This window comes from Oncorhynchus keta, chromosome 18 (genome assembly GCF_023373465.1).
Source record: "Oncorhynchus keta strain PuntledgeMale-10-30-2019 chromosome 18, Oket_V2, whole genome shotgun sequence".
Classification (NCBI taxonomy): domain Eukaryota; kingdom Metazoa; phylum Chordata; class Actinopteri; order Salmoniformes; family Salmonidae; genus Oncorhynchus; species Oncorhynchus keta.
In genome coordinates, this window is record NC_068438.1 from 28,634,429 (window position 1) to 28,647,205 (window position 12,777).

Genomic DNA, 12,777 nt, shown 5'->3' on the forward strand with positions numbered 1-12,777 from the left:
AGACGATGGCCAGCTGCTGTCCAAGCGTTTTGTTGAAGCGCTCCACAAGGCCATCACTTTGAGGATGGAGAGGAGTAGTGCGGGTCTTGTGCATACCCAGCCTCTCACACATGGTGGCGAACACACGGGACTCAAAGTTTCTGCCTTGGTCGCTGTGGATGGACTCTGCAGCTCCAAACCTGCTGAACATCCCCGCTGTCAGGGCGTCGACGATGGTCTCTGCCTCCTGGTCAGGCAGAGCATAGGCCTCGGGCCATTTTGTGAAATAGTCCATGGCCGTGAGCACCCAGCGGTTTCCACTGTCTGTGGTGGGGAACGGCCCAACTACATCCACTCCCACCCTCTCCATGGGAGCCCCCACTGGGAACTGTTGGAGCTGAGCATGAGAGCGGCCTGGGGGCCCTTTCTCGCTGTGCAGTTGTCACAGCGGCGACAAAAGTCCTCCACATCCCTCTTATGCTGCCCCCAGTAGAAGCCCTGACGGAGACGGCGCAGTGTTTTGTGACCCCAAAGTGTCCAGTCCCCACCCCCCATGAGTACTCTGGAGCACAGCCTCCCGCAATGCTTTTGGGACCACCACCTGCCACCTCTCCTCTCCCGTAGCTGACTCCTTCCATGCCCGCTGTAGCACGCCATCAGCCAGCCGCAGTCTCTCAAACTTCGACCACAACCCTTTGGTCGCGAGTGAGAGCGCTGTCACCTCTTCCCATGGTGGCCTCACCTGCGCCTCTACCCACTGTAGCACTGGCTGTAGGTCTGTGTCCCGTCCCTGCTGCTGCCGCCATTCAGCCAAGTCGACAGTCTGCAGCTCACAGCAGACAGGCCCGCTCGCCCGACACACTGTGGCACAGACACCCTCCTCTGCCCGCAGCTCTCTCTCCCGTCCCTCTCTCCGTTCACAGTGGCGGCAGCCGTCTGCAGTACAGGGCCGACGGGACATGGCGTCGGCGTTGGAGTGGCGTGCCCCTGCCCTGTGCACCACCGTGAAGTCATACGGCTGAAGCTCCTCCAACCAGCGTGCCACCTGCCCCTCTGGCTCTCTGAAAGACATGAGCCACTGGAGAGCAGAGTGGTCAGTCCTTACAGTAAAGGGCAGACCACCCAGGTAGTACTTGAAGTGTTTGACGGAAGCCACAACAGCCAAGAGCTCCCGCCGGGTGACACAGTAGCGGCGCTCATGTTTGTCAAATGTTTTGCTGAAGTACGCCACCACTCTCTCCCCCTCTGGCCCCACCTGGGCCAGCACCCCACCCATGCCCACATTGCTCGCGTCTGTGTCCAGGATAAAGGGCAAGGTGAGGTCAGGGGGCGAGCACGGGGCCTCGATCAGTGCACGTTTGAGGGTGTTGAACGCCTCCTCACACTCCACTGTCCAAGTGAAAGCCTTGTCCTTCGGCAGCAGGCGGTTCAGTGGAGCAGCAACGCTTGAGAAGCCCCGTACAAACCTCCTGTAGTACGAGGCCAGGCCCAGGAAGCTCTTCAGCTGACGCTGGTCGGTGGGGGTGGGCCAGTCTCTGACAGCCCCTACCTTGTCCTCCATGGTGCTGATCCCCTCCTTCCCCACTCGGTGGCCCAAGAAGGACACCTCTCTCCTCATGAAGTGGCACTTCTCGGGGTGGAGCTTCAGACCTGCAGCAGCCACCCTCTCCAGCACACGCCGTAGCGCCCCCAGGGCTGACTGGAAGGAGCTGCCATGGGCCAGGATGTCATCGAGGTATACCAGACACTGCTGTCGGGGGATGCCATCCAGCACCCTGTCCATCAAACGCTCAAAAGTAGCTGGAGCGTTGCACAGGCCAAAGCACAGGACCTTGAACTGCCAGTGTCCTCTGTTAGTGGAGAACGCAGTTTTGGCTCTGGCCTCTGGGGAGAGGGGCACCTGCCAGTAGCCACTGCGGAGGTCTAGTGAGGAGAATCAGGAGGACCCCTAACCAGGTCCAGCGACTCATCGATACGTGGTATGGGGTATGAGTCCTTCCTGGTTACCTCATTCAGCCGCCTGTAGTCCGCACAGAACCTCAGCTTGCCCCCCTTCTTCGGAACCATGACGACTGGCGCCGCACAGGGGCTGTCTGAGGGCTCAATGAAGTCTGCCCGCTGCATCTCCAACACAGCCTTGTCTGCCGCCTCCTGGCGTGCCAGCGGGAAACGGCGGGGACGCATCTTGATGGGTCGAGCATCACCTGTGTCGATCTCATGCTGCACCAGATGAGTCTGACCCACCTCTTCCTCACTCAACGCAAAGCTGTCTCTGAATTCAAACAGCAACCGCCACAACCATTCCTGCTGCTCGGGGTCAAGACCAACACAGTTCCTCCCCCATATCTCCCTCACTGCAGACAGTGTCCTCTCCTCTCCCATCTGGGGTAGCTGGGCTGGGGGGGTGCGGCCCGGGCTCACAGAGGGCTGTGTCATGGAGGTAGCTGGGGGAATGTAACACACCGCCGTAGGTGACAGGGGGACTGGGGAAAAGTCACACAGAGCTGTGGGGGAGGGGGCACAGCCATGAGTCTCTGCTGCTTTGACTGTTGGAGTAAAGGGTTTGTTGGGTTGAGTGAATGTGACATTAGGGGGGGCCATGGTGACTTCCGTCCCTCCCTGGAAGCTCAGTGTGCCCCTATTTAGGTCTAACTGGCAGCCTGTGCTCCTAAGAAAGTCCAACCCCAGGATACAAGGGTCCTGCACAGCCGCCACCCACACAGGATGATGCACAGTCCTGCCCCCTACTGTCAGAGTCATTATTCCCTTCCCTTTCATGGGTGCCAGCTCACCTGTGACTGTGCGGAGCTGCACAGTTGTAGGCTCACACTGAGTCCAACCTGGCACAATATCTGGCCTCACCAGGGTTACTGTGGACCCAGTGTCCACCAGGGCGGAGCAGGGCACCCCCTCCACAGTGACAGGGACATGACAAAAGTCCCCAACACAGGTCCGGCCCACCACAACAACAGGCTCCATCCGCTTGCCCTCGTCTGCTTCTGGGGGAAGTGGAGCCTTGCTTCCCGTCTGTGCCGGTGGGCTCCTCCTGAAGATGATGGTGGTTGGGATAGAAAGCCAGGGGTCCGCACTACCCGGTCTATGCGGACCCCGAGCCGTTTCCCTGAGCTCTGGGGGACATGGGGCAATCTCGGCGCAGATGGCCTGGCTGGCCACAACCCCAGCAGACCCTGGGACCAGGGCGTGTGTTTCGTTCCGCCTGTAGCGACACAGCACGAATGAGTTTTGTAATTTCGGCCACCCAAGCAGGCTTTTCCGGCTCCGGCTGCTCTGCCCCCAGCTCGCACAGAGGGTGTGTGTCCCTGCACCCCCACCAAAGCCCCAGCTGAAGCCCCAGCCCACACCAGCTCCCTCTCCAAAGCCATCTCCAAGGCTGTCTGCAATGACTCAGGATGAGCCAGCTGGGTCTGTATGCGCAGCTCCGTAGGAGAGAGCGCCTGTATGAACTGGTCCCGTGCTAGCTCGCTCTGCACGGAGGGGGGCATGTGAGCATATGCCCGCCGAGAGAGGCTCTCAATGTCATTAGCTAGCACCCGTAGAGGCTCTCCAGGCTGCCTGCGTCTATTACTCAGTTCGGAGCGCAGTAGCCCGGGCTGTACACACTGTCCATAGCGCCTCCTCAGTGCTCCCACTAAAGCACCATAATCATGCCTGTCCTCGGGGCTAATCAATATCAAACAGGCCAGAGCTTCATCCGTGAGGCATAAAGCCAACTGCAGTGCCCTTTCCTCATCCACCCACCCCCTAAAATGAGCTAACAGTTCAAACTGAGCATGAAAAGCTTCCCAATCCGCCTTACCGGAATACTTCGGGGTCTTAACGGATACGGACGCAGCCGGGAACTGGGCGCCGCCATGTTTGTTTACATCCTGAGCCCCAGATTCCTCGTCACGCCGCGTCGACGTCACCACTTCGGTCCGCCCACCAGAATCCGCGCGAAATACAGTCGACGAAGCACTCATGCCCGCTTCAGCCGCCATCGCTCTAACGTCCTCCCTCAAGCGGCCTCTGCGCTCCGACGCCCTGGCGATCTCCTCAGACAGAGCCCCGACGTCCATTCACACGCACCTCCTTGGCCATAATCGTCCCCTACCTCCACCTTCACTTTCGGATTCCCTCGAAGCATTTTCAATCCCCGTTCTCACCTACGGTAGCTAGCCACATAAGTCAGCTAGCTAGCTGGCTAACTTGTATCAACGTTTTTACTTCTGACACCAATGTAATGACCTGACTAGATCATAAATGAACAATTGTCCAGACAGAGGCTTGAGTTTGCGCATTGACGGTTTATTAAACCAACTTTACACAGGCTACTGTTTGGGCCGTAGCACACGCCAAATAGATGACAGATAACCCACAAGCCAAACGTGACCTTCTCTTGTGAAGTCCAGACGTAAGAGAGAGAGAACAAAAAGCTGAACCTGGTCTTAACTTCCAATGCTCCACCCCCCTGCCCAACCCCCCTCCACGCCACTCCGCCAACCACCAGGATGCCCGGCATCAGAACATTCCAGGCATTCCCGTGATTGGCAGATAGCAGGTTGATTGACATGTCGGACCCCGCGAACACCGGGTACTGGTCAGTACAACACAACCACCTCCTAGCCTAACACATAACACACAGCTGTCTGTGCAGGTCGCTACAATAAGATCAAAAACAACATGGATCCGTACAAATTGACAGACATCCGTTTTTTGTTAAATATCTACTTACATAATTACCACATCCTTAAATTATGATATACATAGTGTGAGTTTGTCTCAATCCAATATTTGAGCGTGTTTAGGTGTTTGTGGTCACCACAGCAGCAGTCTACAAGGCTCGCCCAACTACAAGTTTCTGGCAGTTAAGTTTTTCTTATTACCCAGAGTTGGATGAATTCGTGGATACAATTTTTTAGATCTCTGCATGCAGTGTGTATGAAGTTAAGAGGTAATGATGATAGCCAATGCTGACTAGCATTTGTACAATGACTGAAGACTACAGGTACACCGAATTAAATTTTATTGGTCACATACACATGGTTAGCAGATGTTAATGCGAGTGTAGCGAAATGCTTCTGGTTCTGACAGTGCAGTAATATCTAACAATTCCCCAACAACTACCTAATGCACACACATCTAAAGGGGTGAATGAGAATATGTACATATAAGTATATGGATGAGCGATGGCCGTGCGGCATAGGCAAGGTGCAGTAGATGGTATAAAATACCGTATGTACATGTGACGTGAGCAATGCAAGATATGTAAACATCATTAAAGTAAAATTATTTTAAGTGACTAGTGATCCATTTATTAAAGTATCCAGTGATTGCGTCTCAGTGTAGGCAGCAGCCTCTCTGAGTTAGTGATGGCTATTTAACAGTCTGATGGCCTTGAGATAGAAGCTGGTTTTCAATCTCTCTGTCCCAGCTTTAAATCACCTGTACTGACCTCGCCTTTTGGATGATAGCGGTGTGAACAGGCAGTGGCATATACTACTGTACAGTACTGCTACAGTATCCTTTAAGGGTGCCAAAGATTCCACTAATGAACTTGAGGTTGAATGTGTGAAACATTGGGTTATGTAGTCTAGCCAGTCCATCAATAGTTTTTACACTGTCTGTTGCCCCTAACTATATCTCATCAGAAGTCATTATCAGTCAACATTATCAAATTGTAAGATCAACATTTTAAAATGCTCCAGCTGACTTGATGGAGAGTTTGTTGTTGCTTGAGAGCTGGTATGTCTGTAAATCAGCTCTGGGTCTCAATTTTATCCAAACTAAGCTTTGTCTGTTTTGGTTGTCAAAGACCACCTCCAAAGGGACTGAAACAAATGGTTCTTGCTGCAGTGCAAGCAGTGCTGCCAGAAACTCGTCACCTTCTTTAAACTCCTTTGTGTGAAAGCTGTTCTACATGCAGTGGTTTGTATTTAACCTAAACATGCTTAAGTGCCATGGCACACTGTGCAACTGCCCTCAACTCCAGTACAGACTTTTGAAATGGAATATCAGCACTTTTTGTGCAGTTTGGGTAGGATCTGGGCCTTGGGTTTCAGAGGCTACGGAGGGATTCTGTAGCACAGAGTGGTGATTGTACTCAGATGGTGATTGTACTCCGGCTTAGCAGCTCTGCTCGGATTATTACAGTTTGATGAAAGTGTAATAAGGGATTAAATCCGCCTCGTGTTGTTAAGACCATTTAGAAGCCTCTAAGTCATAGGATTGCATGTGTTGGCTTTATCAGGGTGGATTTCATAGTCAGAATCATATTTTCTGTGTGAACCTTGCTTATTTTGCCCAAAAACCTACCCAGTGTCCAGAAACAATGAAAGTATTCTGAACAATAAGTCTACAATAAGTCTACAATAAGTCACAGTTGTATGCAACTTCAGAATCCCTGCATTACAACCCAAAAAATGTATGTCAAAAAGCTACCACAGAAAGGAAGAGAGAGGTTGGTGGATGCCAATGTGATGTACGAGATTAATGAGAAATAATAATCTCAACCTAGTAGTATTAGTCATCACAGCATCAGCCCAGAAAGATATGACGCAGGGATTGGACTGTGGGCTGAGGTTCAGAAGCCTGACTATTCTCCTACCCCCTATCTTGGGACTTTCATTCCCAGGCCAAAGTTTCTCCCGAGGGGCCCCAGTGGTAGACAGGATCCAGCTAGTAAGCAGTCCTAGGCCATGAGGCTCTTCCTTAGAATGGATGCATGTCTGAACCTAACTGTTTCCTCAACCATGATTAGGCCTACAACAGTGTAGTCTCCATTTACCATGCTCCCAAGCCTTGTTCATCACTGGGCTGTTGGGCAAGTCTGGAAGTGGAAATCGAGGCTAACAACATCCTGGCTCTGTTGCCCCACGACTATGCCGGGGCCTGAAGGAGAGCCAGAGCCACATCAAGGAGGAGTGCTCCATTCAGAAAAGCTCACTTCTCAACTGTGCTGCTGCTTATGGCTCATGAACATTCCAAGCTTGATGTGCTCTGCATACAAGATCCCAGATGTGTTTGTTTTTGTCCCGTGTAAATATTCATTTATTTTTTGAATACATTGAAATAATTGAATCTCTTTTTTTCCATTTTCAAATTAAATATACCTTCCTGCAACCCGCCTCACTCAATGTGGTACGGATCTGCTTATAACTAGAATGGCCGATTTAATTAGGGCCGATTTCAAGTTTTCATAACAACCCGAAATCGGTATTTTTGGGCCCCGATTAGATTTTTAATGAAACATTTTATACCTTTATTTAACTAGGGAAGTCAGTTAAGAACACATTCTTATTTTCAATGACGTCGTAGGAACGGTTGGTTAATTGCCTTGTTCAGGGGCAGAACGACAGATTTTCACCTTGTCAGCACGGGGATACAATCTTGCAACCTTACGGTTAACTAGTCCTACGCTCTAACCACCTGCCTCTCGTTGCACTCCACAACTGCCTGTTACGCGAATGCAGTAGAAGCCAAGGTAAGTCGCTAGCTAGCATTAAACTTATTTTATAAAAAACAATAAATCATAATCACTAGTTAACTACACATGGTTGATATTACTAGTTTATCTAGCAGCGTGTCCTGTGTTGCATATAATTGATGCAACGCTGGGGGATGATTTTACAAAAGCGCATTTTCGCAAATGCACAATCGTTGACGACTGTGCCTAACCATAAACACGATGCCTTTATTAAAATCAATACACAGAAGTATATATTTTTAAACCTGCATATATAGCTGCATATTTAGCTAAAAGAAATCCAAGTTCGCATGCAATATTAACCAGGTGAAATTGTGTCACTTCTCTTGTGTTCATTGCACGCAGAGTCAGGGTATATGCACTGGGCAACCTGGCTCATTGCGAACTAATTTGTACGTAATTATGACATAACATTGAAGGTTGTGCAATGTAACAAGAATATTTAGACGTGTGGATCACCCGTTAGATAAAATACGGGTTCCGTATTTCACTGAAAGAATAAACGTCTTGTTTTCGAGATGGTTTGAATCGACCATATTAATGACCTAAGGCTCGTATTTCTGTGTGTTATTATGTTATAATTAAGTCTATGATTTGATAGAGCAGTCTGACTGAGCAATGGTAGGTAGCAGCAGGCTCATAAGCATTCATTCAAACAGCACTTTCGTGCGTTTTGCCAGCAGCTCTTCGCAAGCACAGCGCTGTTTCTGACTTCAAGCCTATCAGCCTAATGGCTGGTGTAACCGAGGTGAAATTGCTAGCTAGTTAGCGGGGTTCGCTAATAGTGTTTCAAAAGTCACTTGCTCTGAGACTTGAGTAGTTATTCCCTTGCTCTGCAAGGGCCGTGGCTTTTGTGGACCGATGGGTAATTCGAGTGTGGCTGTTGTCAATGTGTTCCTGGTTCGAGCCCAGGTCGGGGAGAGGAATGGAAGCTATACTGTTACACTGGCAATACTATAGTGCCTATAAAAACATCAAATAGTCAAAGGTATATGAAATACAAATGGTATAGAGAGAAATAGTCCAATAAATACTACATTAACTTCAACCTAAAACCTCTTACCTTGGAATATTGAAGACTCATGTTAAAAGGAACCACCAGCTTTCATATGTTCTCATGTTCTGAGCAAGGAACTTAAACGTTAGCTTTTTTTACATGGCACATATTGCACTTTTACTTCTCCAACACTTTGTTTTTGCATTATTTAAACCAAATTGAACATGTTTCATTATTTATTTGAGGCTAAATTGATTTTTATTGATGTATTATATTAAGTTAATATAAGTGTTCATTCAGTATTGTTGTAATTGTCATTATTACAAATAAATCAATAAAAATCGTCTGATTTTAATCGGTATCGGCGTTGAAAAATCATAATTGGTCGACCTCTACTTATAACTGGAACCTCCATCAGAGCTAGTTAGCTACGAGCTATTTAGTCATTGTTAGCCACTGCTAGCGGTCTTTACCTATAGCTCAGACACCAGACACTTTAGCCCATATAATACCTGCCAGTTTGCACAGCGTGATATCAGCCCTGAGCATATTGGACTGCTTTTTTTTCCTCCACGATATCACCGGAATCCTGCCGCAAGCTCTGGAACATTACACTGGATCATTGCAGCTAGCTAGCTGCTACCGAGTAACTATTGTCCAGAAGCATGTACCAGTTAGCCTCGAGCTAGGCCCATCTCCCGGCTAGTAAACAAAGTACACCAACTACAATACCTCTCTTGCCAATTGGCCTGGACCCTTTGTCGACACGGAGCCCCGCCGATCCATCACGACTTGTCCCGTCAGTAGAGGTAGTCATCTTAAATAAGCATGCCCCTTTCAAATTTAGAACTAATGACAGCTATAGCCATTAGTTCACTCCAGACTTGACTGCCCTTGACCAGCACAAAAACATCCTGTGGCGTCCTGCACTGGCATCGGATAGTCCGCGCGATATGCAACTTTTCAGGAAAATCAGGAACCAAAATACTCACACAGTTGGTTAGTTAGGCTAGTTCCAAAAAGTTTTGGGACACTGTAAAGTCCATGGAGAATAAGAGCACCTCCTCCCAGTTGCCCACTGCACTGAGGCTAGGAAACACTGTCACCACTGATAAATCCACGATAATCGAGAATTTCAATAAGCATTTCTCTACGGCTGGCCATACTTTCCACCTGGCTACCCTAGCCAACAGCTCTGCACCCCCCGCAGGAACTGGCCCAAACCCCTTGCTTCTCCTTCACCCAAATCCAGACAGCTGATGTTCTGAAAGAGCTGCAAAATAGCTCGTAGCTAACTAGCTCTGATGGAGGTTCCAGTTATAAGTAGAGGTCGACCAATTATGATTTTTTTTCCCTACAAATCAGCTGGGCTGGACAATCTGGACCCTTTATTCCGAAAAGTATCCGCCGCCAACCTCAAACTTCAACCTCTTTCGTATCATCTGAGATTCCTCAATATTGGAAAGTGACTGCTGTCATCCCCCTCTTCAAAGGGGAAGACACTCTAGACCCAAACTGTTATAGACCTATATCCATGCCTTTCTAAAGTCTTCGAAAGCCAAGTGAACAAACAGATCACCGACCATTTCGAATCCCACCGTACCTTCTCCGCTATGCAATCCGGTTTCTGAGCTGGTCGAGAGCGTGGCTGAGGTGCACCCAACGTCCTAAACGGTATCATAACCGCCATCAATAAGAGACAATACTGTGCAGCCGTCTTCATCGACCTGGCCAAGGCTTTCGACTCTGTCAATCACTGTATTCTTATCGGCAGATTCAATAGCCTTGGTTTCTCAAATGACCGCCTTGCCTGTTTCGCCAACTACTTCTCAGAGTTCAGTGTGTCAAATCGGAGGGCCCATTGTCCGGAACTCTGGCAGTCTCTATGGGGGTGCCACAGGGTTACAGCCTCTACAAGGCTGTCCTCTTTTCCCTCTCTTCCACCCCCTCTTCTTTCCCTCCTTTCTCCTGAGAAACTGGTAGAATTATATCTCTGCATGTCATGTTTGACTGGACGAACTTGTTCTATGGCAGTGTCTGAGAGTCCTTATCCATTGTGTTCTCCCTCAGGTTGCAGGAGCTGACAGTCTGCTCAGAAGACACTGTGGATGTGCACAATATAGAGCTCATGCAGTACATCAACGTGGACTGCTCCAAACTTAAAAGACTGCTCCAAGGTAGCTACACACTCACTCAATTCCTTGTTTGTCATACTCGTTTTTAAATAGTTTTTGCTAATACTCTATTACTTTTTACTACATCCTCTCAGAAACGGTATTAAAATTCAAAGCCCTGAAGAAACCTGCCCAACTTGCCGTCATTAACAGTTTGGAAAAGGTTTGTGCACCAATATATCTATATTCAGTGCTGCTGTTTTGTGTTTATGAAGTTGGTGTATTATTATATACTACATGGCCAAAGGTATGTGGACACCCCTTCAAATGAGTGGTTTTGGCTATTTCAGCCACACCAGTTGCTGACCGGTGAGCCGTGAAGTGATGGGCCACAAGCTCACAGAATGGGACCACTGAGTGCTGAAGTGCGTAGTGTACTTGCCTGTTTTTGGTTGCAATACTCACTACCGAGTTCCAAACTGCCTCTGGAAGCAACGTCAGCACAAAAACTGATGTTGGGCCGAGCAGACGCACACAAGCCTAAGATCACCATGCACACTGGCAAGCGTCGGCTGAAGTGGTGTAAAGCTCATCACCATTGGACTCTGGAGCAGTGGAAACGTGTTCTCTGGAGTGATGAATCACGGTTCACCATCTGGCAGTCCGACTGACAAATCTGCATGTGGATGCCAGGAAAATGCTACCTGCCCCAATGCGTAGTGTCAAGTGTACAGTTTGGTGGAGGAGGAACAATGGTCTGTGGCTGTTTTTCATGGTTCAGGCTAGGCCCCTTAGTTCCAGTGAAGGGAAATCTAAACTCTACAGCTTACAATGACATTCTAGGCGATTCTGTGCTTACAACTTTGTGGCAACAGTTTGGAGAAGGCCCTTTCCTGTTTCAGCATGACAATGCCCCCATGCACAAAGCAAGGTCCATACAGAAATGGTTTGTTGAGACCGGTGTGGTAGATCTTGACTGGCCTGCACAGAGCCCTGACCTCAACCCCATCGAACACCTTTGGGATGAATTGGAACGCCGACTGCGCGCCAGGCCTAATCGCACAACATCAGTGCCCAACCTCACTAATGCTCTTGCAGCTGAATGGAATCAAGTTTCCGCAGCAGTGTTTGAACATCTAGTGGAAAGCCTTCCCAGTAGAGTGGAGGCTGTTATTGTAGCAAAGGGGGACCAACTCCTTATTAATGCCCATGATTTTAGAATGGGATGTTTGACGAGCAGGTGTCCACATACCATTGAACATGTAGTGTATTATTCATGGTATTCACTACTGCCACCTCTTGGCTGCTGGTGAAATGTTTAAAATACAATTTTCCACTTTGAGGACATGACAGGTTGCAGGTTTCCATTGATGCAGGTTTCCATTGATGCAGGTTTCCATTGATGCAGGTTTCCATTGATGCAGGTTTATTGGAAAAAACATTGAAATGTGTAATGAAATGGCAGCTATAGGAAAAATGCTCTAAAGATTGACACCATTTTTTAAAACTTTCTTTATTGCTACAAATGATGATAGAAGCAATGTTTTTCAAATAAATGTTGATTGCCGAATAGTGTTGACGGTACGCAGAGCACTATGCAAGTTTTACTATCCCATTATTTCAGATCAACTGCAGTGCAAGGTTCACCATGACAATAAATTGGCACGTAGGAATTATTAGACTATGGCAGATTAGTACATTCTTGCGCTCTATCCATGCTGGCCTTTGTGGGCTACCTGAGACATGAGACAGATGGCTGGGAGGGAATCTAGGCTGTCGCCATATTATTCATGTGCAATTTGCCTAAATGGATAATGGAAACACTTCAACTCCTTCATGTTTATTCAACACTAGGTTTTTGTGAAAACGTTTTCAGTTTGATATGCCTATGGCTACCCCTTAGACTTTTATAGTGCAACTTTTGTGCTAGTGCTACCGCTATGGAGCTATGACCATTTTGCTAATACCTATCCAATCCTTTCAGACCTTCACAAAGCCCCTTGCGTAAGGGTTAATTGGTTCATTTGGAATATTGCAGACGGTCACATACAGACACTTATCTATCCCATCAGGCCCTGCTCTTCAACCCCACCAAGTCCTTCTCTCGCGGGGCAGGCAGCCAGAACGCAGACGTGGACCTCATGATCGACTGCTTCGTCTCCTGTTTCCGTATCAACCCTCACAACAATCAGCACTTTAAGGTC

General features: G+C 48.6%; 2 protein-coding genes across 13 annotated transcripts in view; both read left to right on the top strand.

Moving 5' to 3' along the window:
* Window positions 1-12,777, top strand: part of LOC127908721 (neurofibromin-like) — a 72,376-nt gene that overhangs the window by 54,625 nt on the left and 4,974 nt on the right. For 4 of the 7 annotated variants that reach the window (XM_052467868.1, XM_052467867.1, XM_052467870.1 and 1 more), the window contains exons 2-4: window positions 10,530-10,636; window positions 10,729-10,796; window positions 12,646-12,774. The exons of 1 other annotated variant lie outside the window; for it this stretch is intronic. In XM_052467868.1, coding sequence (XP_052323828.1) covers window positions 10,588-10,636; window positions 10,729-10,796; window positions 12,646-12,774 — 246 coding nt within the window. In that variant the 5' untranslated portion in view covers window positions 10,530-10,587. Of the gene's footprint in view, window positions 1-6,981; window positions 7,460-10,529; window positions 10,637-10,728; window positions 10,797-12,645; window positions 12,775-12,777 lie in introns of those variants that run through there. 2 more of the 7 variants (XM_052467866.1, XM_052467864.1) reach the window with 2 other exon arrangements.
* The window catches only part of LOC127908704 (uncharacterized), a 47,681-nt gene that overhangs the window by 11,084 nt on the left and 23,820 nt on the right, over window positions 1-12,777 (top strand). The gene's annotated exons all lie outside the window — the stretch shown is intronic.